Here is a 27,977-nt window from a genome sequence, read left to right as displayed (position 1 = left end):
TTCAGGAGGAATGTAATTCAACAATTCCACAAAAGTTACTAGTTCAATCTCTACTCTCCTGGTTTGCAAAGTATGATAAATATATATTATAGATATTATATATATAATGCACACCACAAATCAAAATCATTTCTTTCTTTCAAATGTACCAGACATTTACTCATTTCAGTATATAGAAAAATAAAGATTTGATTTTTGCAACAGAAGTTAATACGTGTGCTATTTTTCCAGTTTCAAACAGCATATTCTCTATCAAAACAATCTGTTTGTGAGGTCTACAACAATCTTTGTGTTCACTCTGAGCTTATTTTGTAACGAGATTAAGGTTTCAACTCCTTCCAGGACACATCAGCTGAGAGAGGGAGACACACACTAATCTCCCCTCTCTCTGCCTCCGTCTCGATTTCCCCATTTCTCTTAGAAATACAAATATGCAAACAAACACATGTTAAATAAATTATGTGTAATGTAGTCCTGGTAGCTATTGATTTGTCCACAGAACTGGATGAGGCGGCAGGAGCGTAGTTTAGCTCTGCAGTGTACCAGCTGTCTGTGTATCTCTTCATCATCTCATGTGTCACTGTACAGTCAACTCAGTGTAATGTCCATGTCTTAGCCTGCAAATGCTAAAAATAAAAAGTAATTATTTCTTTGCAGGGAATTTCTCATAAAACAACTATTAACCACATTCAAGTGTAATCCAAGTTTCAGCATGTTATCACATACTGAATCCCATAACTACTCACCACATGATAGAGCACAGTCACAAATGCAAGGAACACACTGTGCAAAGAACCTCTTCCAGCCAGTCTCTTTCTTCTTACAATTGTCTATTCGTGTGCAGCCTTGTTTGGGTGGACCGACATAGCTCTTAAACTTGCAGGTGGAGTTGCAGGTGCCATTTAGTTCCCTCTCGCTGATTTCAACACGTCCCCTCTGACACATTCCTACAAGAGAGGTAGATGAAGTTGTATGATGAATAAAAAGAATCATAGAATATTTGTGTCATGTGGTCAGAGTTTACTCACTGAGGCAGGAAGGTTTTGGAGTCCAGAGGCCATTAGACTGGCAATATCTGGTAGGATTTCCCACCAACATGAAGCCTGAGCGACAGGTGTACCTCACCACGGAGCCCACCCACCAGTCATTACCATACACTACTCCGTTATAGTCCACATCAGGCCTCCCACAATTCACTGTCACACAAAGGTAAAGAGATGCTAAGGGAAAGCTTCAGAGTTTAATCAGACAGATTAACTTTAGTTTCTTTCAAAATTCAATTGTTGACCCAATACCCGCCATAGCTGCTTAATTATTACCTCTGCACAGGGACTTATAGCCGAGCCAGCAGCAGCTTGAATCTCCACAGGGATCTCTCCTCAGCTCCTGGTGCCGTGCCTTACAGCCTCCTACACAAATTGGTGCTGATCCGGACCAATATGTGTCATCTATGAAATCTGGTTGAAGAATCCATTCTGTCTCAACTACAGTAAAACACTTTTATTTGCTTCTTCATATACATGAACTGGACAAACATACACATAATCCATTCCGCAAGAAACCTGACATATTAACCAGAAGATCAAGAATTACTGCTGTTATATAGGAATCCATAATAAAAACATCTAACCCATCATGAAACATAATAGAAAAACAACTTTATTCTAGCATTATGGGTCTTACCAATACCTTCCTTTTCTTCAATCCATCCAGGCACTTGAGATGTTGCTTCCTGGAAGGACTCAACTAATAACAGCAGAAATGGATAAAACCTCACGATGCCCATCTCCTGACAATCAATTTCTGTAAAAAAAATGCAGAAGCATCTGAAAACTGACAAGCACAATTATACTATGCATTATATACACAAAAGCTGAGAAAAAAGGAAGCAGAGAGCAGTACACAACACTTAAACTAAGCTCTGTGTGCTGCCTAATCTTCTACACACTAGCTAATGCCATTACCTACTGTAAATCAAGCAGTGACTGGAATCACGTGTGATTTCAGACACCATAAAGTAGTAAAAGATTTGAGAAGGCTTTGGCTGGTGATAGTTGTCTTGTGCAAAAACCAAAACAGATCTTCATGTCACTAACATTTTATATATAAAAATAAATCCAAACTAAATGATGTGTATGAAAAGTTTATAATTTCATAAAACACATGGGCCAAAACTGCTATGAGAACATTCAATTTACACCTTGTCACCTAGTAAGGTTCACTACTTTAGTTAATAACACCCATTGCAGTAAATGTCTATTTATAATAATTAAATACACCAGGGGGTGCCATAATATCAGTAGACATGGGTGACCTGTTGTTTGTTTCCTGAGAGTCAAATAAAAACATTTAATTATGCCTCTTTCTCTCTTGATTACGTTATGAATAATTAAGCACAATTATCTTTAATATTAACAAAAACACTTTACTGCGCAACATTTTACACATTTGAATACGACAAAACAGTTTCACAGGTCATAATTGCAAACATTTTGTGTTGCAACATTACCATGATGGCAAAAATACAGACTCTTGTCTGTTTCTGAAAGGAAACGAAGGATTCACTTCACTTGAAAGTGCAGCATTAGTTTCTTCAGTGAATAATACAATGAATGAACTAAAAATAACTTTAAAACTGACAAGGTTGTCCACAAGCAACAGATCTAGTACCTAATATAGGCGTACAGTCAAGATGGGCCATCATGGAGTATGTATTCCTTTGTTTAGATCATGTATTAGTGCCACACCTTCTTTTTTTAAATGCAAGCTACATCTACATCTAGCAACCTTATTTAAAAATTACAAGATTCTTCATACACTTGACACATATCTGTCAAACAGCACGTCTGATAACACAATGTCCTGTGATGTGTGACACATGTACTGTTGGATGAATGTAGGACTGTTGTGGTGGTTAGACCACCTGCATTCCTTGCTGCTGAGCAGCATCCTGGAGTTGCAGCATGACAGAGTCCTCCCCTGCTTGTGACAGACCCTCACTGAGAACGTACAACATGCCCTCATCCTGACCACCCTCCTCTTCCAGGTCTTCAGTTCTTTGCTCCTCAAGCAACACCCCTCTCAGTTCGACTGACAGCTCTGAAGGAACTGGACCAGGGGACACTTCCTCCAGCTCCTGTCGTTCAGAATGACCATTATCTTCATCCTCCTCCCCCTGTCTGTTTTGTCTTTCCCTCATAAGCTGCTCAGTCAGTTCCACACTTTCATAGCGAATTAGCTGCAGCCGCAAGAACCCATCCTCATGCTCCTTGTACCTGACAGAGTGATAAATAGAGTGATCAAGGGACCATCATTGCTGCAATACTTCATCTTGAAGTCAGTACTACTAGTTGGGTTGATGCAAGACTTACCTGAACCTGGGATGTCCAGATGGCCATTTGAATTGGTGCTTTTTGTGCAGATGGACAGTGAGGTTGTTGCCCCGGGTGAAGCACTGGCCACACACATGACACTTGTAGCGAGCAACAAAGCTCCCCTGATCAAGAAAACATTAAGAGGACATGCATAAAAAACTCAAGGAGTACAAATTACCACACAGTATTATAAAAATTTGAACATTTCCAGATTCTCCATTTCACCTCATGCGCTCTTTTGTGGTGAATCTTCAAGGTGCCAAGGGTGCGGGAAGTGAAAGCACAGTCAGGAAAGTCACAGTGGAATGCCGGCTCGCTGCTGTGTGTATCCAGGTGTTTGCGCAAGTCGATTAGATTCTTACAGCTACAAATATAAAAAGAAGAAAATTTCAATCAAAGGGTGTGTTAAGAATTTAATGTTGATTTGCTGCAGCTTCAGAGGATGTGACACCTGTATTCACAGTATTCACAACTGTATGGCTTCTCGTTGCTGTGCCGAAACTTGATATGGTTACGCAGTGAAGACGGTGATGGACAAGTCATGTCACAGAGAGGGCATTTGTAGTGGCTCACTGTTCCCCCAAGAGAAAGACAAACCAGAAAACCGAAATTAAATCATCGAATAATATAACAGTTTCCCAGTCGCCAAAAATTTTATTATTGCTATTAACTCGTTTGTCAAGTCGATAAATCCAGGTGAAAAATGCAGCGGTCTACACATATTATAAATGGGAACTATGTAATAATGACTAGTAGTTCTGATCAAATTTTAAAGGTGGAACTAACCGTGTGTTCGCATGTGGTCTCTCAGCAGTCGCTCTGTTGCAAAACGTTTGGAACAGTGAGAACACTGGAACCTCTGACCTAAAGCACATAGAAGCGAAATGTTATAATAAAAAAGGAGCTTATTTTCAATCTTCCTGTAATAATTCCGACAAATCTTTACCTTCCATGGCGCTCTGTCGTATGATGTGGTCAAACAGCTTGGTGTTGCTAGCGTACATCCCCCCACAGCCTGGACATGCCACTACCTTCTCCTGGGTGTGGCTGCGCAGATGCTCCCTCAGCTTAGGACGCCCCTTAGCAGTGGCTTCACAGTCTGGAGAGTGCAGAACTTTAACTCAACACCACCACATGCTTAGGATTATATAGATAATTTACTCATTCTTTTAAAATCTCTTTTACCATACATTCATTTGACATCTGAACTAAAACTTTACTACAATGCTAAAAATGTTACCTTTCCAACCACAGCGAAGAGGGAATTCACAATCTCCTGTTGGTATATCTATACAAAGACTATGCATCTCCACATGCCGGTAGAACCATTCAGGGTTTTCATAGGGTGGTTGCTTTGACAAATGTAGAGAACAAATTAATACATAGAAATATTTATAGTTTAGGAAGAAAAGGGCTCATGTCTAACGCAGACGTACCTCACATTCCTCCCAGAGGCAGATAAAATTATCTGGGATTTCAGGAATGATGTTGCGGTTTTGATAGCCAATGGAGCAGCTCCCAATCTCTGGCTGGGCATTAAGCACCTGCTGGCCCAATTGCTTCAGCTTGGTGTGGTAACAGTGAAAAAACAGATGCCGTCGCAACTCTTCAGGACCCTCCACAGAGCAGAAACCACAGTCTCTCCAGAGACACGTCCTTTCGTCTTGGGACAAAAAGCAAACAATTAACATTAGTAGGCAACAGCACACTGGATTTAAAATGAATCAACTATTTGCTGAACTTTTGGGATGTATTTGGTTATTTAGATGACCATCACAATAACAATTTAGAGAAAAAAAAGTAATCTCATGTATTTGCAGATCCTGGTAAACACACTTCCTGTAGTGAGGGGCTGTCGATTCACGTCTTTAGTCTTGTTGCGAGTAATATGGCCTCTAAACATTTAAATAGAAAACGAGCCACAGGCATATATTGTAAATGATAGTGCTAAATACTCCTTACCTTCTGTTTCTTCATCGTCCTCCTCCGCATTTAAAGCATGAAGGTGACTCTCCACATGGTTACAGAAGTTTTCCATACGATTGAAGGACTCTTGACATGAACCCCATTCACACTCCAATTTAAGTGTTTTCTTCTGCATCCGTTTGTTAGGAGGCATCTTTGTGTCTCAGAGGGGTTAAATTTAATGTTTTATGCCAAAACCGAAGCTAGAAATGTTGCTTCCCAGGTTTGATTTTCACCTTGCCTCCACCAGGTGTTAGCTAACATCAGGTGCTAGTTAGTAAAAGTGACCAGAGACGCTCTAAAATGTTCAACAGGTTTAAAACAACTTTAGAAACATCTCCCTAGAACAGTTTGCAAGTAAGTAACATGAAAAGCGACAAATTTTACTAAAAGTTTCAAACTGTGTCGTTCTAAAGCACTGAAGCGATAAAAATGTCGGACTTGTTTTGTAAACGAACCGCGGACTGCGTGCTGCCATAATATTCCCTTTGAAACAAAGTACAGTTCAATAGTTCCGCGTGTGAAATATTCCGCTTGGAATTCCCCCTTATTTTAATTACATTTTAGAATAATCACTGCTGCAATGTCTCTAAACACATTTATTCAAATAATACACTCAAGTATGTTTTTAGGTACTGTATGCAACTGTAAAATTCTCTGGTACATATCAAAGACACATAAATAATTGTAATAATAACTGCTAACACAACGCTAATACACTAAAAAGTAATTTTACATAAAAACCAAATGTATGTGTAGTTTATGTATTGTAGCAGATTAAAACGTGAAACACTATATCTGTGAAATTATTAAAAAAAAAAAAAAACATTGCTACTCCTGTACCTGTACACTTTTGAAGGTTTTAGTTGCAGTTAAATACTTGGGTTATTGCAATGTTTCATAAGGAATCTAAATACTTTGCAGATAATAATAATGATCACACAATCTTTGATTTAAAATTTCTAATCTTTAATTTCATAATTTGAGCCTTCCACCTTAACAGTAAAGCTTCTCATGTAATTACATTCCCAAACAAAATAGTCCAGTGAAAGTATAATGTCACATTTGTTTTCAGTAAAAACAGAGTTATGTATTTGAAAATAACCAGTTTTCACTATTGCAGTCAGGACACTACTTACCATCCATAGATCTTGAGTAGACTTTGCAACAATCCAGACACATCCTCTAATATCCGATCTATATACCTTCCTCCACCCATTTACTAATGATATTCTGCAGACTGGTAAAGTTTCACTGCTTTTCTTCACAATCTCCATCCTGTGTGCATTTCTTCAGAGGTAAAAGTAAAAAAAAATATATAGAAATGTTCCCACCCACATTGCAAGGAATGATAGTCATGCAAAATTAGGTGAGTGGGTACTTGTCTCCCCCACTAAGTAATTTCCACTTCAACAGCAGAAGAGAACAGAGTCAAACAGTGCACAACTATGTGAATCAGTTTTTCTTTTTAAAGAACTTCCACATTCATAAATCAGTCAAATGACCGTTTAGAAGCCCTCAGTTACTGATGTGACATGAAGACAAGAAGCCATCCCCACTGACTGGACTTACACAGTAGAAAATATGCCCTTCAAAGCGGACACACACGATTATTAAGATCCAGTTACCTTTTCCTGCTTGTAATTCAAATCAAACCCACAGTGGAAGGAGAATAAAAAAACAGTGCTGCTGTTGTGCCTAGACCTTTAACCATTTATTCTTGTTTGTGAAAACATTCTACCAATATGAATTTTAGCTTTACAAACTGCGCTGGATCTTTACTGCAGAAAGCATTTGAGGCAGAAAAGTAACTGTGAGGTAATGGAATCTATTAAGAGGCAGATGAACCACACACCTGCAAATTACTTCCACGATAAAATCATATTTTCTGCCTTCTCTCCTGTGTTCTGGAGAACACGCTAGACGTCGTAAAAGAGACGCACTAGATGATAACGGATCCCAAACGCAATCGCACTGCCCATCACCTGGAAAGTGAGATGAGGAAATATGTCATTAAGTGATAAACTCAAATACTTCCCACAGCTTAGGAAGGGTTATAGAAGGTGTTTTGTTATACCTGTATGATGAGCATGAGAACTGTGAGATTTCTCTCGTGGATGGGGCCAAGTATTTTCAGAACCAGATTTATTAAGGTCATGTTGTTGCACTCAATAAAATCGTCATCTTTCTCCTGGGGTCTTCGCACCTCGAGCAGCTTCAATAACTCTGCAACCTGTTGCGAAACAAAGATATTAGCTGTTATAAACAAATAAAAACAAATGGAAGCCTAGCCTGCCCCATGTGTGTCCTCCCTTCATGCCCTTCATTAATAGACAACATTGGTACAAATTCTGCCCTTTTTCCACTTATTTAAATAGTAATATAAAGAAATGAAATTAATAAATAAATTTGTTATTACATTTATTTAATAAATTAAAAAAATACACAAAAAGGGATCAACGGGAAAAGGAATTACATTTTAAAAAGAATAAACACTAATTTACCTTCATTATGAGGTGTCCTAATTTAGAAAGATCCTTTCTTTTGAATTTAGAATAACTCATCTCCAGTTTGCCTGTGTCTGGATTCAGTCTTTGATTGGCAGCAACATTGGGAGAAATAAAAAAAAGGAAGAAAGCCCAACATGGAGATCACACCGTGAGCATAAGTGACAAATGAAAACATATCACAAATTAATTTCATGAGCAAACGGGTTACCTGGGGAGCCGGTGTCTGGGACAGGGGATGATGCGAAACAGTTGAGGCAAGGAGTAGATAAAGTTAACTACTTGAGGAATGAAGAACAGAAGCATTGTTTTGCTGAAGTGCCCTAGGATGCCAACGACAGCAAAGGTCATCCCAGCAAAGTAACAGAAAGTGTCTCCCACAAACACAGATGAAGGGTACCTGTGACAAAACAGGCTGTAAGTTGGCAGAAAATATACTGACATATAAAATATCCCACTGCACTTTCAAATGTGCATCGCCGCCAGTTCTAGGTTTAACTCACCAGTTGTGGTAAAATAGTGCTAGTGTTGTAAAGAAGAATGGTATCATGAAGTAAAGGGAAAAAACATGATCATCACGGTAATCTCCTGATAAATAAAACACAAAAAAACAAATTTCAGATGAGCACTGAGTCAAACTGAATCTGATTTACTGATTTGTCTTAAAATGTGTAAAATATTCCGCAAATGTGGTGGAATGATTCCACAAACTACAAAGCAAACTAAGCATAATATCAAAATCCAATGCACTCTTGCTTCCAGGTTTCATCAATAATAATGAAATAATGAGAAACAAAGCGACTACCCACCACTGAGCTCCAGCAGATTGAAGACGATAAGAGACCCAGAGATAAAAAGGGCTTGACCAGACTCAATGCCATTAATGCCTGCTAGGATGTTGATGGCATTTGTGCAGAATACTGCAAGCATTCCCATGTAGACATAGTAGAGAATACCTGTAGAAGATCAAAACTTAAGTTACAGAACGTGAATATTAAGGAATGCCATTTCTAACTGCACTGCCACATGTGCATGGGCCAAAGTCAAAGTATCCAGATAACAGTTGTTTAAGTATACCCATCAAGAAATGTGAAACAAGGGTTTCTGGGCTACTCTACTGCTGCTACGTGAACAATTCAACAACAACCAACCACACAACTGACCGAGATCCAAGTGCAGTCCAAGCAGGGCTCTGAAGGGTTTGGGCACCACGATGACCGTGTTGCCGAAGTTGGTAAAATAGACCATGAGTAGTGGCAGGGAAGCCACTGTGGGAAGCAGAAGTTTGTGTCTCCACCGTAGGTTCAGCACGTCATCGGCAAAGCCCAGGAAAATCATGCAACAGATGGCCAGAAGTGCACCTATCAGCTGTACAAACTGACCAAAAACAACACAGATATAAGAGCTGCGTTTCAGATGTGAGAGAATGAAGCAAGTTTACGATACATCCATCAACCCACCTCATCATGAGGGAAGCCCATGCACTGATCTCCTACAAAGCAGCTAAGAAAAGGCACTGGGATGAAGAAGAAGAGGATGATGAGGAAGACTGTGCCACTGATGACTCCTTGTGACTCTGGACTGCAGAGATGGGTGACCAGGAAGAGAAACAAAGTGAGATCAGGAGTGATTTTCAACTGGTTTTCTATAGTTTTAGTTTTTAGTTTAGCAGTACATGCATATGAATGGTATTAAGCTACATATTAAAAATATCTATCCGTTTCTAGCTACTCCAGGTGACATCATCTGGAGGAAGGAAGTCTAATATCCATGCATGTACCCCTCTAACTAGAACCACATGAAACAAGTCCAACAAACCGAACAGACATTACGATGACTCACACTTCCTTTTTGGATGTTTTGTTTAGGTCTATCCCGAACAATCTGGCTGAGATGAAATGGTCTTTGAAAGCAGGAATTAGTTTCATTGTGGCCATGCAGCCGAGGACGGACAAGAAACAGTTCATCACAAGCGGCAGGACGGGCACTGGTGACATGTTCGCAGGCATTTTGGTGTGTCTGTTTTTGACAGATCAAATCACGTTTCCAGCTAATCTGACGGTGAACGAGTGTTTGTCCGTCTCTTCGCTGAGGTGGAAACACGTCATACCATCACGTTTCAACAAAATACATCTCTGCAATCCCGATGTCAGTGAAAATAAGTCCATAAGTCCATGGCATCTATAATTACGAGTGGTCGATTGTATTATCTGCAAACTGTCTGACTGTCTAAACTCCACGTCTGACATCAGACAAACCTTCAAGTTCAACTATTACGACAAGAGGGAACTTCCGGAGCAACTCTTCAAAATAAAAGTTATTGAAATGTTTACAACGCCTCACTGGCTGGAGAGATCGACACTATGCTCGAACATGGCTTTAATCAAAGCAAAATAACATGTGTCACATGTGTTGTTGTTTTAAACTATGACAGTGTTTTCTTTTCTTTAAAGAAAATGTGCTCTCGCATCCTTATTGCAATACACGGAAGTGACGTCTTCTTCTGTGGTCCACGTGTTATTGGTTCGACGCACTCCTGCCATCTGTTGTCAGCATCTTTATACACGCCTCAAAATATCCTTGTAGCCAACATTTCAGGTTTAGTAGGGCGATCAAACATTTGCACATTTTTTGAAAGTCAGTCTAACTTAATGATGTCAAGAAATAACCGTGCACTGACTTACTTGTATCCACCGTCTCACCCAAGCTGACCTCACAATTCAACAAAATAGCCCATGTCGTTTGCCCCGGAGTGGCCAATTGTTTGCATGTAATCAAGCCCTGTGATTCTAGTGATAGAGTGCGAAAATCGTTTCATGTGTTACTTTGTGCTTTTATCTTGAAGGCTCCGTTTTTATTTCCTGTTGCGTTTCTGCCGCGCCCCCTCGTGGCCACTGTCACTATCTACAGTCCAACCGTGATCGTAGAGAGGTACCAGGGGTAGGAGGGAGCGATCGGCGGAGATTGTAAACCCACTGGAGCCTGTAATGCACTAGCAGAGGTCAGGAGGTTTGTTTTTGAATCGACAGATGACAGTAGAGAGACACCAGTCGAAACGTCGCTGTTGACTCGGAGATGGGACAAACACAGTTGTTGTTGGCAGCCCCGCAAATCGCCGTGAAGCCAGCGACATGTTACCGATGCCTTACTTTCGATTCCCTGCAGCCTGCAGCTCGGACTGTTTGAGGTAAACGGTGGCTCTGCCTGTAGCTACAGCTGATCACCTGAGTTTGCTCTGTTTGCCTGCGCAGCATCGTCCTCTAGTGCATGATTCATTTGTAGGTATGTACGCAGCGTTAAAGCAGTGATCGGTGCTTTAACATGACCCAGGAGATAAAAGCTAATTCAGGTTGAAGGGGGATCCTGGGGTGTTCCTCGGTGCCTCTTGTTTTAAGATGACTGTCTGTTTACTGCCTCTCACAGACTAAACAGAGCCGATCTGATCTGACCGATAGTCCTGGTTTTATCCATCTGGACCTGGTGATGTGAGAGGCTCCGGGAGGCGGTGATGGAGCTCCAGGAGTTGTGCTGGCTGTGTTTGGTGGGTCTCTTTCTAGCCTCCTTGCTCATTGTGCTGGGATGGCTGTTCCAGTACTCGCAGACCGTGCTGAGGCTGTGGAGAGCCAGGAAGACAGTCAAACAGGACAGGACACACACATCCCGGCAGCAGCTCTTCACCCAGCCCCACAGGAGCCACACTGGAGGTGTTTGGGGCTTCCTGATGAGGCTCCGCTCAGGCCAGCATGGACCACCTGCACCTGAAGCCGGAGTTAAAGGCCTTCTGACCTCTTTGTTCTGCTTCAAATCCTTCAGGGAGCAGTGGCAGAGAACTTGGGTCAAAGCTCTGAACGAGCAAGCCTGCAGGCAAGGGGTGAGTTTCATTTGACACCTTTAAACCATGAATACGATGAGGTGTAAAACACATCATACTGAGCTGAATAAACATAATGGCACCGTGTAGAAGAGAACACCTAAGGTTACTTCACTGAGCAGAGGCATCAATATTTAAACAAGGGCTGATACAGTTGGTGTGCCCCTGTGTGCTGGAAGTGTGTGTAGGCAGGGAGGTGGAGGTGTGGGAGTTGGAGTGTCTCTAATCTGGAAGAGGATGGGGGGCAGAGCCTTGCATAACAGCTGTGAATCGATGCAGATAAGAGCGGAGAGGCAAGCGTAGCCACAGTATGACCACCCACACCTCATAAAAATAGTCGGATACCCCAGCCTGTGGGGAAAATGGATGTGTTCGATCACAGTGGGAAGAGGCAACAACAGTCAGAAGAATGGTTGTTCAGCTCATAACATTTAGTGTTAGTATTAAAGCAAGTTACAAAACAGCTTCACATATCGTGTTGGACTTGTAGTGTGGTCAGTGCTGCAGAAATGTGGTCGTCTGGCACGTGTTACAGGCTTAACATAAGTTTCGAAAGGTCCTTTTCCTTTTAAATTGCTCCTTTGATCCGTGTGAATCAAAGTCTGCCACACAGTCAGACGTTTCCTATGAGCACTGGAAGAGGAGATGGATCCTCTGCCCCCTGCTTAGAAGCTGTGTGTGTGTGTGTGTGTGTGTGTGTGTGTGTGTGTCCGTGTGTGTTGAGAGACAGATGAGTTGGCGGGGAGTTTAAAGGGGTCAGATCAATCCTCGCAGTCAATGTGCACAACAAACAACACTCTGATTCATAAGTCCCACCTGACCTTAGCCCTTTGGAAAGTCATGCCTCCAGATGTTTAAGGTAATATAAATATTCATTGGGTGACAGTGCAAGTTTCATATTGGTTTGGAAAAACTACACTTGGAGCTTAGCCTCGCAGGGCTATTAATAGGTCACTGTTTTAGCACCCAGATTAGAAACATGTCCAACTTGTTCACTAGTACAAGAGTTCAGCACATGCACACATCAGAAGTCAGCAGCAGTTATCAAATGACTGAAATTGCATGATCTTTGATTTTTATGTCTGTCTACTAGATACTCAACAAGCACACAGCAGACAGGAATAAAAATAAAATTCACCCCAGAATCCCAATAATTCAGCTGGGCCTAAATTCAGTATTATCATTTTTGATGGGCAGTAATATTTTATATGAGATCATTTGATAATTATGTATTTTCATTTAGAAACATTCTGCTGTTCAAACAAGCCCCAAGAGGAAAGCAAAATGCACTTGGCATTTTATCAGATATAAACGAGTGGCATGTGGCCATAATGACACATGCACATAACTAAATATATATTTTTGACATGTTAAAAAAGTATGTTAATTAATAAAAAGGTTAAATAGGAGGACCAGTACCTTTCTTATATCTGTACACTAAATATGGAACTACAAGACAGCAAGTCTGTTTTTTAAAATGTTGATATTGAGATTGTGTTGTATACTGTGTAATCTAATACAAAGTATTCATACAGTGTTGTAGTACAAAGAACTCTTTTGCATGTAGCTGCCAGGAAACTCCATCCTCTTAGTATGAACCTTGGGTTAGCTTTGGAGTGTTTGGTGAGAATTAATGAGGTACACTGTATTTCTCTTTAACTGTGATGAAAATTCAATCACAGTAAATCCTGGCTGCTGATTCCTGCTGCTTCTTGCAGCACAGCGATGCAGTTGGGGATACATTTAGTATTTGTAACTCTAAATATGGAACTATTTGGCAGCACTGTGAACACGAGGGAGGCTTGGAAATCAGATGAGCTGCATTAAAGTGTTGCTATGGATATTTTCTTGCATGTAAAAACCTCTTACCTTTATGACTCTCTGTGGGTTTTGTCTATGTCTGTATGACCTTTAGACTTATGAATTCCAAGAGAGGAACGTGACAGACGTGAAAGCAAGGCTTTGTGATAAGGTATATGGTGTTTATTGTAAGATAAATTCTCCAGACTGCGTAGATGTGTCGGTGTAGAGGAGACAGAGAAATGCTTTTCATGTCTGTCTGTCCGTCCATGTCGTGTTTGGTATGTGAACTCAGAATGTGAGCCAAAGCTTCTCAAACGCACTCACAATTAAATATCTGCCAGTCATTGTGTCTGCATGGAGGGAAATCTGTTTTTCTAAATGCGTCTGGGGAGTATGCAAATCACTGGTGAGTTTGACCACAGACACTCAGATAACAAATCACAAACATGCCGTGTTAAACAGATATAACTGGAGGACTTAGTCCAAGAGCTAATGTGGCCTCGTGATTGATGACAGCAACCTTGTCTTGTAACTTAAAGGTTACATGCCTGGTCTCCATAGTATCTTTGTAACATCAGATAGGTGCACAAAGTGCTCATTACCAAAGGCTATTGTCCTTTCACCCATACTACCTAGACTCAGAGTTGTACTTTGGTTCACCCTTATTCTGGGTTTGTCGCCTTCTAAGCACCTGACTGGAAAAACCTGCTGTGGAGGTTTGTGGAGATGCAAGTATTGAGTGGTAAAGTAAGCTCCTGCCACCTGCCAGGCTGGTTGCTGTGGCCACTTCGAAAACAGACACTAGAGCAACCGTCCATGTTACAGTCTCCAAGACTCACGTTCTCCTCTAACTTGCGTTTCATGATTATGTTTCTACATTGGGCAAAACATGAGCTTGCCTGTAGGAACACAGCACGATGAAGATACAGCTTCAGTGTCAACATGTGGGGATAAGCACTTAAATCCTTTATAGCATTAACCTAAGTACTACTCTGGGCCTTTAGGATGAATGCTGACAGAGGTCTTTAAATTATTATGTTGAAATTTATCTAGATACAGATAAGATCAATGAGCCTTTGTGGACTGTTGGAGGAATACACAGGGCTCAGCAGAGTACTTTCCACTGCAGGCCCCATGGTGTGTGTCCAACATTAGAGCAACACTTTGTGTCCATCATAAGTGGAGCAAGAAATGTGATTTCGAAACTAAAAAAAAAAAAAAAAAAATCCCTCTGAATCCTCCATGAAATCCTTTTTACAGTATTTATAGAGTTACCAAACATTTCAAAGCTGTACCTGTGCAACATATATGAAGCCATTTCCATCTCATACTGTCAGTGATTGGAGGGTTGAGTAACACTAGTTTGAGAGGTGTGGTTTGGCTGTCCTTATTGATATTCACTTCAGTGCAGCAGAGAGTGATGTAGGCCATGAACCCTCCAACACTCATGTGGGACCATGTAAACACTGCTAGCTTACAAAACAGTTCATGCTGTCTCACACATTTTCAGCCGGAGTCACTTTCTGTGTCCTTGTAGCAAAATACTCTGTCCCGAGGGAAGACCTGACCCTGAGCACTGAAGTCTGCTATTCGAGACAACGAGATGAGACTGAAAAATGATTCAGATGGATCAAAACAGACAGGAAGTTTGGGGTTGTTACATAAAAATAATAAACAGCAGCTAATGCATCATTTTTGTTTGTAATGGGCATACTCACTACTCGTACTGTGTGGGGTTAAGAATGTTATTATACATTTACAGTACATCTAGTCTGATAATAATGACTTTTCCTGTGTCGTTATTATTGCCTGTCATCTAGGGATGTGACCCAAAGCATAGTTGCAGCTGATTATAAGCATCAATATGAGCAGTGGGATGTCCTCTTTCCTGGGTTAAATGAAAATTAGACCTTATACTTCTATTGCCACACACTGTGCAGTTAAGCTTAATGCACATTAAACAAACTATAAGCATGGATTCCACAGTGTGGTTTCATTTAAACACAAGTGGTTTGAACTGAAAAAATAAAGACATACAATTAGGTCCATAAATAATATAATAAAGATGAGTTTTTTCAGAATTCATCCAGATACTTACAGATACTAAACACCAGGTTCCATTGGCATCCATACATGTTCGTTCCATCATTCTGGTTCCAGTTAATCTTGATTTCATCAGTCCAGAGAATCATATTTTAAAACTCGACTGTACACTTTGAAAAGGACATGTCGGCCTGTTGTGAAAGGGCTCTTCTTCACCATGGACAGAGTTCTGCAGTCATCCACTTCAGCTGTCGTGTGTGGTCGTCCAGGCCTTTTAGCTGTTGCTGAGCTGCCAGTTAATTTTATCAGCCTAATGATGGCCTCTTTGGACCTCATGTCGAGAGTTCAAGTGAACACCTACCACCTTGTAACACTGTGTGAATCTGTTCAGCAGCATGAGAAACACACTGTAATTTCAGTCTCCCTCCTCTGGCTTTACACAGTTATTCGATGATACAGCTTTTTCATGACTCAGTTGTATATTCAGAGAAAATGTCTGTTGCAGTATTACTGTGGGAGCCTCTGGATATAATCTTGCCTTGGCAGAATATACTTGATATGGAGCTACTCAGATGTCTCTGGCTGGATTAGTTTGTGGAGGAGGCTTGAAGGACTGGACTGATTTGCCTCTCTAGACCGACACATCACAACAGCATCGTCAGACTGCATGTGCATCTGCAGCTGACACATGATGTCAAGTCATCGTCACTGGGTTTAGTGGGTGGAAGAGGAGGACTTATAGAGCATACAAGTGTGCATCTGCAGGGAAGGAAGCTCCCTGTCCATTCAAGATATGTAATTACAAAGAGCCTGGTGATTATCTTAAGGCCAGAGTTCACTTATTTCCCTCTCTGAGTGTGAGCTGCCGGTAGATGATTAATGTCCTGTGATTATACTCAAGTAGATTTGTTCTTAATGACAGGGACATTAAGCACTCAATGCTGATTTTCTATGATAGAGCAGGAAACTAACCTTTTTATGTGTCAGTCACAGCTTAATATTCACCAGTATTACATTTCCAGCAAAGTCACTAAATTAATAACGTCTCTGGGTGGTAGGCCTGCATCTCCAAGTCTGCTCATCTGACTTAACATTAAAACTAGTGATGCACGTACATTATGCAACTTTTTATACGCTACCCTTAGAATGAAATGTGAATTGAAGCTAGATCAGAATCGCTTGAAGAGGAACTGCTACTTTCTGTAATGTACAGTTAAATAAGGTTTTGTGCATAAGGTCTGCTTCTTTGGGTCAAATTTAACAGTTGATGTTATGTTTGGGTTTCAAAGTTTACTCAAAGCAGAATTTGCTGGTCCCATCCTGATATAACATCCTAACAGTGATAATAGACTGTAGATGTGACTCTGAGGTAGGTTAAATATGTGGCAAGGAGTAATTGAAAATTACCTTTGGTGAGTCATTTCTCTAGATCACTATGTAAAACAATAAAAACAATAGCTTGGTCTGTGTCTGACTCTCACAGCAGCCACGCTAATGTCACAGTGAGGCAGTGTGCTAACATGCTAATACCATTTGTTTTTGTTTTTAGCAGGGTTAGCATGGTAACAGTCGGTTCACACTGCGATTATGGCTGAGAAAACAACCTGTAATGTCGTTGTCAGTTCACATTGCCACACCAGTGTGTGTATATAGGTTAAATCATGTTAGCTGTTTGAAAAAGAAATCATGGTTTTTTTTTTTTAAAGCTTGCACACTGTTTTTTCACGAACATCAAATACACGTGGCTAAAAGAAAAGACAGGAGAGGAAGATGAAGGTCATCAGCAGCCACAGGGGGAGTGTATTTCTAGTTGACCCACATGCTCTTCAGAGGCGTTCAGCCATTTGGACCCAAAGGGGTGACGCTGACAAACCTGAAGTGACACTATGGATGTCCTCAGGAACTGTCTCTTTCCAGAAATACCCTCCACATACACACTCAGTTGAACAGCGGTGGTTCACAAGGACAACTCTGTGGTTGCACTGCTAGCGTTGCTCTCTCCCTCATGAAATGAGTTGTGTAGCCTCTGCCAGCAGGATGCACACCACGGTGCAGCAGACGGCTAACTGTGAGGCGCGTGGATGGGAGATACGGTGTCTGCACTCATTTCTCATAAAACATTATCTGATCTTCATCTAAGTGAAGAGTATTAACACATTTAATGTGCCTAAAATAATAACACAAAAACAATATTCTGATCTTTTGTGTCTTTATTAAGAACAACCATTAAACCTTATAGTGCTAGTGGGAAAAGTATGTGAACCCTAACTAACTGTAGACTGGTGAATTTCTAAAGTCGTAAATCCTTGGAAAGCTCCTTTTTGGCGAGGCATGGCTCACATAAGCACATTCTTCTTGTGCACAACAAACTCAAAAAGTTTGAGTGGTTTTTGTCAGTCAAAGTAGCTGAAGTCCACACGTCCAAACTAATTTACTTAAGAAGACTCCAGGGTTCAAGGGTTCACATACTTTTTCCAATAGCACTATGAGGTTTTTATGGTTGTTCTCCATAACGAAAGGTGTGAATCTTTTATGGTATTATTTTAGGCACTCCTTTGGAAAGAACAGAAAACTCAAATCTATAACCAGTTAGATATACAATGCTTAACCTAAAAAATGCTATTGTTTATATCATAATAATATTTTCTTAATGTGAAACTAGCACTGTGATAAACCCTAAGACATGTGATGTTGGTATTTTAGAGTGTGTAAGGGGATTGTTTACAGAAAATTATATCAGCACCCACTGGCAGAAAAAACAGACTCCTCTCTGAGGCATGCAAGATTTTGATGCAGCTTGGCAAGCCTGTGCTGCCATGTGTCCTAAAGTAATTTCGAAAAATATAAAGTTGTCTGTTTCATTTGTCATGGATTTCATGTTTGACATGAAAAACACAAATCTGTGCTGCAAATTCTTTGACTTATCATCGACCGAGGCCTGGAATTGAGCAGTTTTAGGTATGATACTAGGATGCATCTGATGCACTAGTAATGACAGAACTATTATAGAATTGCTGTTTTAACCTCCCTGCTCACCCTGGTCTATATTTACATTCTCAACTGTTTGATGAAATGGAAAAAAAAAAAAAACTTTTTTGTTGTGATCATGCAACGTTGTACTTAACCTCATTTCAAAGATGCCAGAGTTGCTTAACTGTTGTGACACAAACCTTTAGCAGCACACATGTATGCCGAACACACGACAACCTTGTAATTAATGAGTTTTTCTAAAGCCTCACAGTCTGAAATACATCACATCCTATTTGTTCTGCACTTTGAATGTAATGAACAGTTGGGTGAGTGAGCAGTTTTAGAGGTTCTAGCCAACCAAAAGAAACGCAGCCATTTGCAGTCTGTAGTCATGTGACTGCAGTGTTGATCCAGGGAGCCTACGTAAGCTTGCAGCATTGCACTTGGCTTTCTGCCCTTCTGGAACACCAACATACACATGCACAAACACACACACACATATATGTACAGACACAGCACAAACTTTGTTATATCATCCTCTCATCTCTGCCCCCCCCTCTTGTGCTGTGTTTGACGGAGATTGGACTTGGACCTAGAGTAGCATATGTCCTGACAATAGGGGTTTGTTTTCTCTCACTGGTATTTTCTGAGCCCATTAAAGCCGTCTAGTGAAACAGATCCTCTGGCATACACTCACAATGATAGTAGGCCACTGGTGTTTCCATGGTTCTTTTCATCTGTGATTCTTCTTGTTAGGACTGTCTTCCAAGTCCAACATTCACTCATGCACTAAAGGCTGCTTTACTGTAAGCATGACTAAGCATTGACTGATGCAGTCGTAATAATGCATTGTGCCTTGAGGTCTGAGCAGCCTGAACCAGTTGCAGTCTAATGAAAGATAATCCACGACTTCTTCAATAGTACAAAAACTCATTTTAACTTGAATGTGCTCCTTAACCCAATTCAGTCAAACATATGTTATTATATGATTTTATTTGTGATTATTGTAGGAATATGTTAAAATCTGTACTGCATCAAAAAACCCTCTACGCCATCGTCACTGTGTCTCTCCTCCTTAATGTAATTTTCAGGGATTTTTTTCTGATTTCTTCTCTGTCTCTCTTCCAGAGCTCCATCCAGATCACTTTTGACAGTGGTCTCCAGTTAGCTGCTGCCTCTGCAATAGATAGTGTGAGCTGCACTGACCAATCGCCACACAGAATGGTGAGTAATCTTTGTGGTCCATGTTCACTACAGCTGTATATAAACACAGGGATTAACTTCTGAAGCAGGCATCTTTAGTCAGTCACCCAGTAATTTTTAATTGGTGCAATACGTGCCAAACATTTCTTCATTGAAAATGTCTGTTTCAAGCAATGAAGACGTGGATTTAATAGGCAAAGGGAATATATGGTATTCATGTGTGGATTTTCCTGCAAAAGACATTCTCCAACATTTCAGCATTGTCCTTTGTCATCCCTTCCTTGTTTCACAGGTTTTACACTGCAAATGTTGGGTGGGCACAGTGACATTTCCTGTGACGGTCACCCAGCAGTCACCTGCTGCCGTTTCCATGGACACCTATCAGATCACTATAGCCCCAATGATGGCAAAGGTTCAAAAACATTTTGAGGATATTCTGTAATTTGCACTTTTGAGGGCAGGCCTCTAAACCAAATGAGAATGTCAAAGCATCATTTGCATTGTTATTCAAATGTGTGAATTTACACAAAAAATCTCATGTTATCCCATTGTCCCTCCCTATGTCTGTCTGTATCAGGTGAGGGTGTGTTTGGAGGAAGTAGAGGACGAGGGTTTGCTGATGTCCTGGACTCTTTCCAAGCAGCCATCATTTACTTTGACTGTGTCCCAGTGCAAGCTGCAGAGACAAGTAAGAGCATTTGACACTGATAAGACTAGTGTGATATGACTGCCTCAGCTCAGGCCTCATTTATGAAACCGTTTAGAGTTAAACATGCCAGTTAAAACTAGAAGGTTGCACACCTTCATTCAAGGAAACACACATCATGCTATTTCTATCAGTTCTCTTCATAAATCTTAAGCAGCATGTAATGTTTTGTATGTGAGTCACTTTCTAAGCTATTACATGCCTTGTGAGTCATGAAGAAAATGCCATTTTTTAATGTCATTACATAAATGTGTGTGCCATTCAATGCTTTTTGTCTGAGACAACAACAAAGAAAATAAAGTCACGACAAAACAAATGTTGAGCACAAATAAATTTATAACTACTACTACAGCCACCATGGATACTCACTAAATCTCAAAACTAATTTTATATTTTGTAGTAAGTGTAAGTAGTAGTTTCTCGACCACTTATGCTACACTCTACATTGATTCACCATTAGGACGCAATCAGTTCCTGCTTTTTCTTCTTAGGGCGCTGGGGGTGAGGCCGACCTGGACACAATTAAGGGACTGATAGAAGACACTCTGTTAAGCACTCAGCCAGCCATGGTCCTCAACCTCAAGTCTTGTGCATCCAGTCCCATGGTGAGAAAGATTTGTTTTTTGCGGCCTTTGCTGAAATAGGACAAACAAACTTGTTTTCTGTAATAACAACCAATGCAGGAAGGGGACAGGTCATGTACAGGGAAGAAATGGCTGTGATTGGATTCTATATGATAGATCCTGGTACCTAAACTGTATTTGTATTTGAGCTGCACCTTTTTTTCTGAATGCTTGTAGACCTCTATGGATCATCTATCAGTGGGACAAAACTCTATATCCCAGAGTGTCTTGGTGCGACGGCTACTGCTCCGACAGCTTAGGGCGACTTTAAGTAAAGGTCAGATATTTTCCTTCAGCATCAGATAATTTCTGTCTGGCTTCCTGTTGATTGCTGGAGGCTTTACTGTGTGGCTGTGTGTTTGCAGGTCAGTGGTCTAGATCGGGTGAGCTGTGCTGTGTCCTGAGTTTGGACCAACCCTCAACAGAGAGGACAACCCGCTTCCTGTCTGTGCCCAACAATCCTAACGCACCACTGGAATGGAGTGAGGAAATCTCTCTGTAAGATGTCATCCCTTACGTCAGACTGCTATTAATGTGTTGGGATTGTGTAGATTCATGCCAACAGTAACATTTTCTTTATGTTGAAGGGAGCTGGATCCAGAAACTAAAGAGCTGAGAATAAGACTTCTGGAGCGGAACGGCAAAAGGGAACGTAAGCCATTGCTTGATAGCAATTTACTGTTGGCTGCTGTTCAGAAACCTGATCAGCAGGAATGTTTAGACTGCTTAAGCAAAATCACCAGTGCCTAAAATGTACTGCTGGCAGCCTCACTGTAATGGTCTTTGTTAGCATTTTGGGTTGTATAAAATGTCAGGACTGTTGTAGACTCAGAACATTAGTATGCTAAAATCCTTTTATGCTGTTTGTACATGTGTTGAGATTGTCTCTTTGTTGGATAGAATTCCTGCCTGGTCACGCATCCATCGCCTTGGACCCACGGTCCAGATCTCCTGCTGGTCAACATATTCTGTCAATAAGCCCTGGCCACGGCTTGGCGCCAAATGCTACCATCACAGCAGAGGTGAATAATAAGATGTGTCACATTTCTGTGAAATTATGGAAAACTGTTTCAGAGCCATTAACATGATTTAAAGTGCACAGTTACATCATCGTTATTATCTAACATCAGGTAAGCTGGAATGAAACAAAGATTCACAACAAAGCACAGGCAGAGTTGTATAACAGCTAATACATGGTCCTGCCTGTAATAGCTGTCTCAGATTACTTATGACCTTTTCAGTAGCCACATTGTTTGCTTTCTTCTTTCTGACAGTATTCTTCTTTTTTCTTCTTTAAAGATCTGTTTTATCTCTGTATGGTAACATTTCAAGTAAAGATTATGTGTAGGATACCACATCACATATCCTGTACCCCTCTTGCAACCTATTCTGATTACTAGTGCGTCATCTGAAATGATCCGTGCAGCTCCAAATCTCAGATTTAATTGAGTGACGACCTTTTTAATAGAGTGCCCTCATATTTAATGAAGTGCCCACTTCCTCTGCACATTTGCTAAATGACAAGTGCCCATTTACATGTGGGAGCGTCTGACTCCATGCAGAGATCAATTGTTTTTTTTACTCCTCCAGCTGCTGTATGGGGAAACAGAGGAGGCTCGCAATGCCCACAATGCTTTGTCACTTCGTTCCTCACTCACCCCCACCAAGAAGGTGGACGTGGATCGAACCATCATGCCAGATGGAACCATTGTCACCACGGTGACAACTGTCCAGTCTCGACTTAAAGTGGAATGCAGCCCAGGTAGATTTACCAAGTCAAGTATTACATAGAGCCAGGGGAGATGTACAGCAGGAGTTAAACAGTGTTTCTACTGTTGACAATGACATAAAAAAAGTTGTGATGCCTTCCAGGTGACTCCCCTTTGCGTTCGCCTTCGAAAGTGGAGGTGTCCGAGAAGAAACCCACCATACTGTCTGAAGGGAGAGGCAGCCCCAACCCCAGCAGTGAGTTCTAGACCGAAAGCCTAGACATTGTTTTACATGACAGATGCAAAGTAGAATAAGCAACAAGCTCTAGTGTAACACGAGATAAGAGGAATGCACACATGATGCTGGAACTCCTGTTCAAAGACAAACCTCACCAACACGTTTACACAGCTACTTGCTGATATGAAGCAAAGTACAAAAAAGCCTGATTAACACTTTAGACAAATGTAACTATAGAGAATAAGGTTTTTTGTGTTTGTATCTGATTAACCATACATTTTCAAATTGACATGCACTGCATCAAAAACCATCTCAACATTGTGTAAATCTTTGAAAAACAGCAGATCAAACTAAATTAGTATAGTTCTGATTTGCATATTTATATTTTCGTTGCTCAGGGAGCAGCCGCCTGTCTAATGGTCTGGATCCTGTTGCAGAGACAGCCATTCGGCAGCTGACGGAGTCTGCCTCCAAAGTAGCACGGAAGACGCCAACAAAAAGGAGCACACTGATCATCTCGGGCGTGTCAAAGGTCAGAAAATGGAAAGTTAGAATTTGTGCCTTCACTGGTAAAACAAAACAAATATAATCACTTTTCCACTGGTTTAAAAATGCATTACAGTTTATTTCCATTTTCTTTACCTAACTTGAGTAACCTGCACTTGAGAAATGAGAAACCAGGCAAAATGAGCTTGATCTAAATTTAGTCCACAACCCCCACTGGTCCACTTTATAGCAGAAGTCCTCTGACCTGATTTTTTCCTAAAAGCCTGTAGAAATATATTCAGCTTTAGAGGCTTCATGTGAAAACTGAAATTAAAATCACTGCCATGTGCAGGTGGCGTGTGGTTAAAGGTATAAGATAGCGGATGGTAAAGCATTATTTTTAAATAGAACATTGAAATTTTTGTCTTAAGCAGACCTAGAATTCTAATATGTACTTATCCCTCTTTCTATGTCTTAATCACCTTTTAATTAATCATGCTAACATATATATATATACACATATAATAAATGTGCATTGATTCAATATCTAACACTCCCCAGGTTCCCCTCGCCGAAGATGACTGTGTGTTATCAAGTGACTACGCTGCAGCCATGGATGCAGCCATGCATGGCAATCATTTCGGGGCAGGGCTTCACCAGGACCCAGATGAAACCACACCATCTGATGTGTCGGAGCGTCCATCTGTGGATGATGTGGAATCAGATACTGGTTCTACTGGTGCCTTGGAAACCCGCAGCCTCAAGGACCATAAAGGTAACATGGTCCTCAGAGTGTTGCTGCTTGGTCTGTCCTTAAAATCATCACAGCTGGAGGTTCAGTTTTCTATAGCATTAGACTTCAGTGAAGTCTAAGGCTTCAGTAAAGTCTAATGCTAATTTTAAACATAGTATTTAGTCATTATATATTGTATTATATGACACCCTTTACGTGAATAAAGTTTAAATGATAGATTTAGATTTGTTTTGTTCATGTAAAAGATTGTTTTTATAACTCACCACTATTCCATTAAACAGTACATTATTATTCAATTGCAAACAAATCTCCTTCAGAGTTACATAATATGAAAATTTCAACCGAGCAATCACTGATGTGTATTTAACATGACAGTGTGCTGCTTCCCTCTGGTGGCCGTGCTTCAGTGTGCACCCAACCAGACTAAAGTAGATATGAACAGATTAGTGCTGAATTTAGTTTCAATATCAGTTTGAGAAGAAAGCTATTTCATGACATCTGTGAATTAATTCTTAAACTAGTAATTGGGTGATTAGATATTGGTTTTTCAACAAAGACCCTGTTATGGATTGCCAATTAGAGTCACATATCCTTTCTGCTTCCTGCAGTGGGCTTTCTGCAGAGTGGGACGAAGCTCTTATTCCGCAGAAGACAACGACAGAAAGAGTCCTGCCTCAGCCAATCTCATGAAGACATTTCCAACATGGGCAACAACTTTGCTGCTGCGGCAACAAGCAGCCGTAAAACGTCAGGCAGCTTCTCCCGGCGTCTCATCAAACGCTTCTCTTTCCGCTCATCAGGCAAATCAAAAGGCAAAAGTGCTGCTACCAATGGAGGAGCAAGCTCACTGGACAACTAATTACCATTAGATTGCTCTTCCTGACTCAATAGGATTGTGCTAAGGCATCTGTTATTACTGTCAGAAGAACAACTAAACCAGTTTTTGACAAGCTGAACACTTCAGGTAGATTATCACCTGTTCGGTCACTCCAGCTCAAACATGGAATGCAGTTGGCTTTTAAAAACTTCAACCAGCCAGGATCTTTAAAAGACTCTTCAAGCCGGACAACAGGTTCAAACTGTTTAAATTCTGGTAGTATTCTGTGAGTAAAACAAACGTGATCTGGTTCTGCTTGCCTTGTGTGTCCTGTTCACTCCAGTTAATGAAAAGTGCATCTAAGCAAATTATAGAGGCTTCAGTTGATTATCATATGGGAGTTTTATTATTGCAATAACTATCATTTTTGTGCAGCGAGATTACTGATACGTGATCAACTCTTAATCATAATCATAAAGTCAATGTAAAAAACTATCCTATGATATTTAGGAGTGTTATCATAATGTACTGTAGTTCTTTTTAAATATATTTAAGTCTTGTGTGTGACAATACTGCAACAGTGCTGCAGCTTTTGGAGGCAATACGTCTACTGAGGCATTAAAGTTTGTGACAAGATTGTGAGTGGTGTTGGTGTACTCAGGGTTAGAAATTAAATTGCTAGTAACAGCTAGAGATAAGAGGAAACCTGCTGCATCCTTCAAAGGCAAACAGAACCAGTATGTAAAAATGTACATACATTTTTGACCATTTGTGTTTTGTCAGAAAAAAGAAACACATTTTAACAGACTGCATTAATTTTAGGACTTTAGAAGAACGAAATTAAATTATTTTTATTTACTTATCGTGTTTGTTTGCACCATTCTAAAGATAGCAATTAAAAGGGGATCACGGACACTGTCAAAGGGACTCTAATGGACATGTACCCTGTGCTTTACTAAGCTACAACCAATTCAAAATGCTGAAGAAATGAACAAAGCCACTTTATTGGTTAAAGGCACAACATATACACATATATACACACACACACACACACACACACATATATATATATGTATATATATGTGTGTGTGTGTGTGTGTGGCTGGAATGTGAAAGAAGAAGTGACTGCAAAATTTAAATTATGTATTTCTCTTGTTATATTTAAACAGTTTAATTTATTGAAAATAAATTATTTTTGAAGCATCACTTGGTCTGCACCTGAGTCTCCAGTGCTTTTTTAAAAAAGTATTTTAATTATTATTTTAGGTTGTATCCTGCATCTTTCAGTCATTTGCAAAGGCTGTTTCCAGGGTTTTCATCAGTGTCACTGATACAGATGTAATAAATTAAATTAAATGAAGCTTTACTTTTACTTTTACTTTTACTTTTACTTTTAATTATTTACTGCATGATTTGCAAACGCGCCAAAAACTTTAAAGCTGGAGGGAAAGCAGTGGATTGGTCCGATTTAGTCAGCCAATCGTCTTTGACGCTTCTGTAGGACCCATCATGATTGGTTAGACAGCAGAGGTTGACCAATAGGCGGAGACTTCCTGTTTCCTTTGACCTGGCAAAGCTAATCGTGATTGGTTATTCTCATAACAAAAACCAATCGTGTCTGGGGGCGGGACAAACCGTGGGGTTTATATCCAGGTCGAGCATTTCCTTACGTTCCCACTCTACGGTAGAAGAAGTGTAATTTGTTTCGGAAGACTAACTTCACAACCCATAATGTCTGGAAGAGGAAAAACCGGAGCCAAGGCCCGTGCTAAGGCCAAGACCCGCAGCTCCCGCGCCGGTTTGCAGTTCCCCGTTGGTCGTGTCCACCGTCTTCTCCGCAAGGGTAACTATGCCGAGAGGGTCGGTGCCGGGGCCCCCGTCTATCTGGCCGCCGTGCTGGAGTACCTCACCGCTGAGATCCTGGAGTTGGCCGGCAACGCCGCCAGGGACAACAAGAAGACCCGCATCATCCCGCGTCACCTGCAGCTGGCTGTCCGCAACGACGAGGAGCTGAACAAGCTGCTCGGCGGTGTCACCATCGCCCAGGGCGGCGTCCTGCCCAACATCCAGGCCGTGCTCCTGCCCAAGAAGACCGGCCAGTCTGCACCGAGCTCCGGCAAAGCGGGAAAGAAGGCTTCTTCTCAGTCTCAGGAGTATTAGCTCGCTGGCTAGTCCCATTCATCCCAAAGGCCCTTTTAAGGGCCACCCACTCATCGAAAGAGCAGCGTTTCCTTTTATCGTTGTTTAGCTCTCAGCATGGGTTTTTATTTAATAAAGGCTTGTTTTGTAAAATGGTCGTTACCTTTAATCGGAATGCTAACTGAAGCTACTTGGGGGCACAACGTTTCCTGATATCAGTTTATCTAACAGATCTCGATAAGTGTCTCCTTTTTAAAATACAAGTTTGTTTTCACTGGTTTGACTCTTCTCCATATTCTACACTGTGTATTAAAGCAGGCCTCTCTTTTGAATGTCCAGACAGCATGGCCTTTATCAGTCTTTGGGCCAGATCCTTTTACACAACCTGCAGACTTCATGTAGGTCTTTGCAGCATGACTGTGCAGCTTTCTGCAAGCCAGGGTTTAAATCCACTCTCCAGCATTAACGTGTCAGACTCCCCCAAAAAAGTGCAACTTCTGCTCAGCTGTAATATTAGTAAGTGCTTTGCCTGCCCAGTTATATCAACACTGGAGTGGTTCACTCAGTCTTTTGCAGTTTGTTGTGCTGCTTCATTTTTACTCCACTTATATCAAAGAAGCAAACGGATGCACAGCTTCGAAATGGTTTAAACTGAACTGAATAACTGTGAATAAGACTGTTTTTTGTTTAGTTTTCTTTTTAAATAAGTATCCAGTCACTCGGTATTGTATATTTAGATATAAACCCATGTGTTCTCATGCCATCACCA

The 27,977-nt window shown here is 40.8% G+C and overlaps 5 protein-coding genes across 7 annotated transcripts; 2 read left to right on the top strand and 3 right to left on the bottom strand.

Annotated features, from left to right (window-relative positions):
- Positions 1-606: 606 nt before the first annotated feature.
- On the bottom strand, positions 607-1,786 carry si:ch211-117m20.4 (sushi, von Willebrand factor type A, EGF and pentraxin domain-containing protein 1). The gene is made up of 5 exons (XM_026373308.1): positions 1,684-1,786; positions 1,320-1,409; positions 1,029-1,196; positions 747-947; positions 607-626 (listed from the first exon to the last, which is right to left on the bottom strand). Exons 1-5 carry the CDS (start codon positions 1,784-1,786, stop codon positions 613-615), a joined length of 576 nt encoding a protein of 191 aa, XP_026229093.1. The 3' UTR covers positions 607-612.
- A 618-nt stretch (positions 1,787-2,404) lies between these two features.
- On the bottom strand, positions 2,405-5,802 carry hinfp (histone H4 transcription factor). The gene is made up of 9 exons (XM_026370469.1): positions 5,337-5,802; positions 4,811-5,037; positions 4,615-4,726; positions 4,321-4,473; positions 4,161-4,238; positions 3,826-3,946; positions 3,600-3,738; positions 3,372-3,496; positions 2,405-3,275 (listed from the first exon to the last, which is right to left on the bottom strand). The coding sequence occupies exons 1-9, from the start codon at positions 5,491-5,493 to the stop codon at positions 2,915-2,917; spliced, it is 1,473 nt and encodes a 490-aa protein (XP_026226254.1). The 5' UTR covers positions 5,494-5,802; the 3' UTR covers positions 2,405-2,914.
- Positions 5,803-6,286: 484 nt separating this feature from the next.
- Positions 6,287-10,132, bottom strand: dpagt1 (dolichyl-phosphate (UDP-N-acetylglucosamine) N-acetylglucosaminephosphotransferase 1 (GlcNAc-1-P transferase)). The gene is made up of 9 exons (XM_026370470.1): positions 9,689-10,132; positions 9,307-9,427; positions 9,010-9,223; positions 8,656-8,802; positions 8,350-8,434; positions 8,058-8,246; positions 7,844-7,931; positions 7,417-7,572; positions 6,287-7,324 (listed from the first exon to the last, which is right to left on the bottom strand). The coding sequence occupies exons 1-9, from the start codon at positions 9,853-9,855 to the stop codon at positions 7,259-7,261; spliced, it is 1,233 nt and encodes a 410-aa protein (XP_026226255.1). The 5' UTR covers positions 9,856-10,132; the 3' UTR covers positions 6,287-7,258.
- Positions 10,133-10,732: 600 nt separating this feature from the next.
- Positions 10,733-26,137, top strand: c2cd2l (c2cd2 like). Of its 3 annotated transcripts, none has more exons than XM_026370465.1 (15): positions 10,733-11,033; positions 11,270-11,717; positions 19,662-19,757; positions 20,029-20,148; positions 20,314-20,424; positions 20,934-21,047; positions 21,243-21,342; positions 21,431-21,563; positions 21,653-21,717; positions 21,966-22,087; positions 22,656-22,827; positions 22,938-23,030; positions 23,411-23,544; positions 24,060-24,273; positions 24,861-26,137. In XM_026370465.1, the coding sequence occupies exons 2-15, from the start codon at positions 11,355-11,357 to the stop codon at positions 25,109-25,111; spliced, it is 2,088 nt and encodes a 695-aa protein (XP_026226250.1). In that variant the 5' UTR covers positions 10,733-11,033; positions 11,270-11,354; the 3' UTR covers positions 25,112-26,137. The 3 variants fall into 3 exon arrangements, with proteins under 3 accessions (XP_026226250.1, XP_026226251.1, XP_026226249.1); XM_026370466.1 differs by having other exon boundaries at positions 10,733-11,128; positions 23,450-23,544; XM_026370464.1 differs by having other exon boundaries at positions 10,733-11,128.
- A 558-nt stretch (positions 26,138-26,695) lies between these two features.
- On the top strand, positions 26,696-27,361 carry LOC113169794 (histone H2AX). Its single transcript, XM_026371503.1, has one exon. It carries the CDS (start codon positions 26,801-26,803, stop codon positions 27,227-27,229), a length of 429 nt encoding a protein of 142 aa, XP_026227288.1. The 5' UTR covers positions 26,696-26,800; the 3' UTR covers positions 27,230-27,361.
- Positions 27,362-27,977: the final 616 nt, after the last annotated feature.

This window comes from Anabas testudineus, chromosome 14, assembly GCF_900324465.2.
Source record: "Anabas testudineus chromosome 14, fAnaTes1.2, whole genome shotgun sequence".
Classification (NCBI taxonomy): domain Eukaryota; kingdom Metazoa; phylum Chordata; class Actinopteri; order Anabantiformes; family Anabantidae; genus Anabas; species Anabas testudineus.
This window is presented reverse-complemented; position numbering and strand designations above follow the sequence as displayed.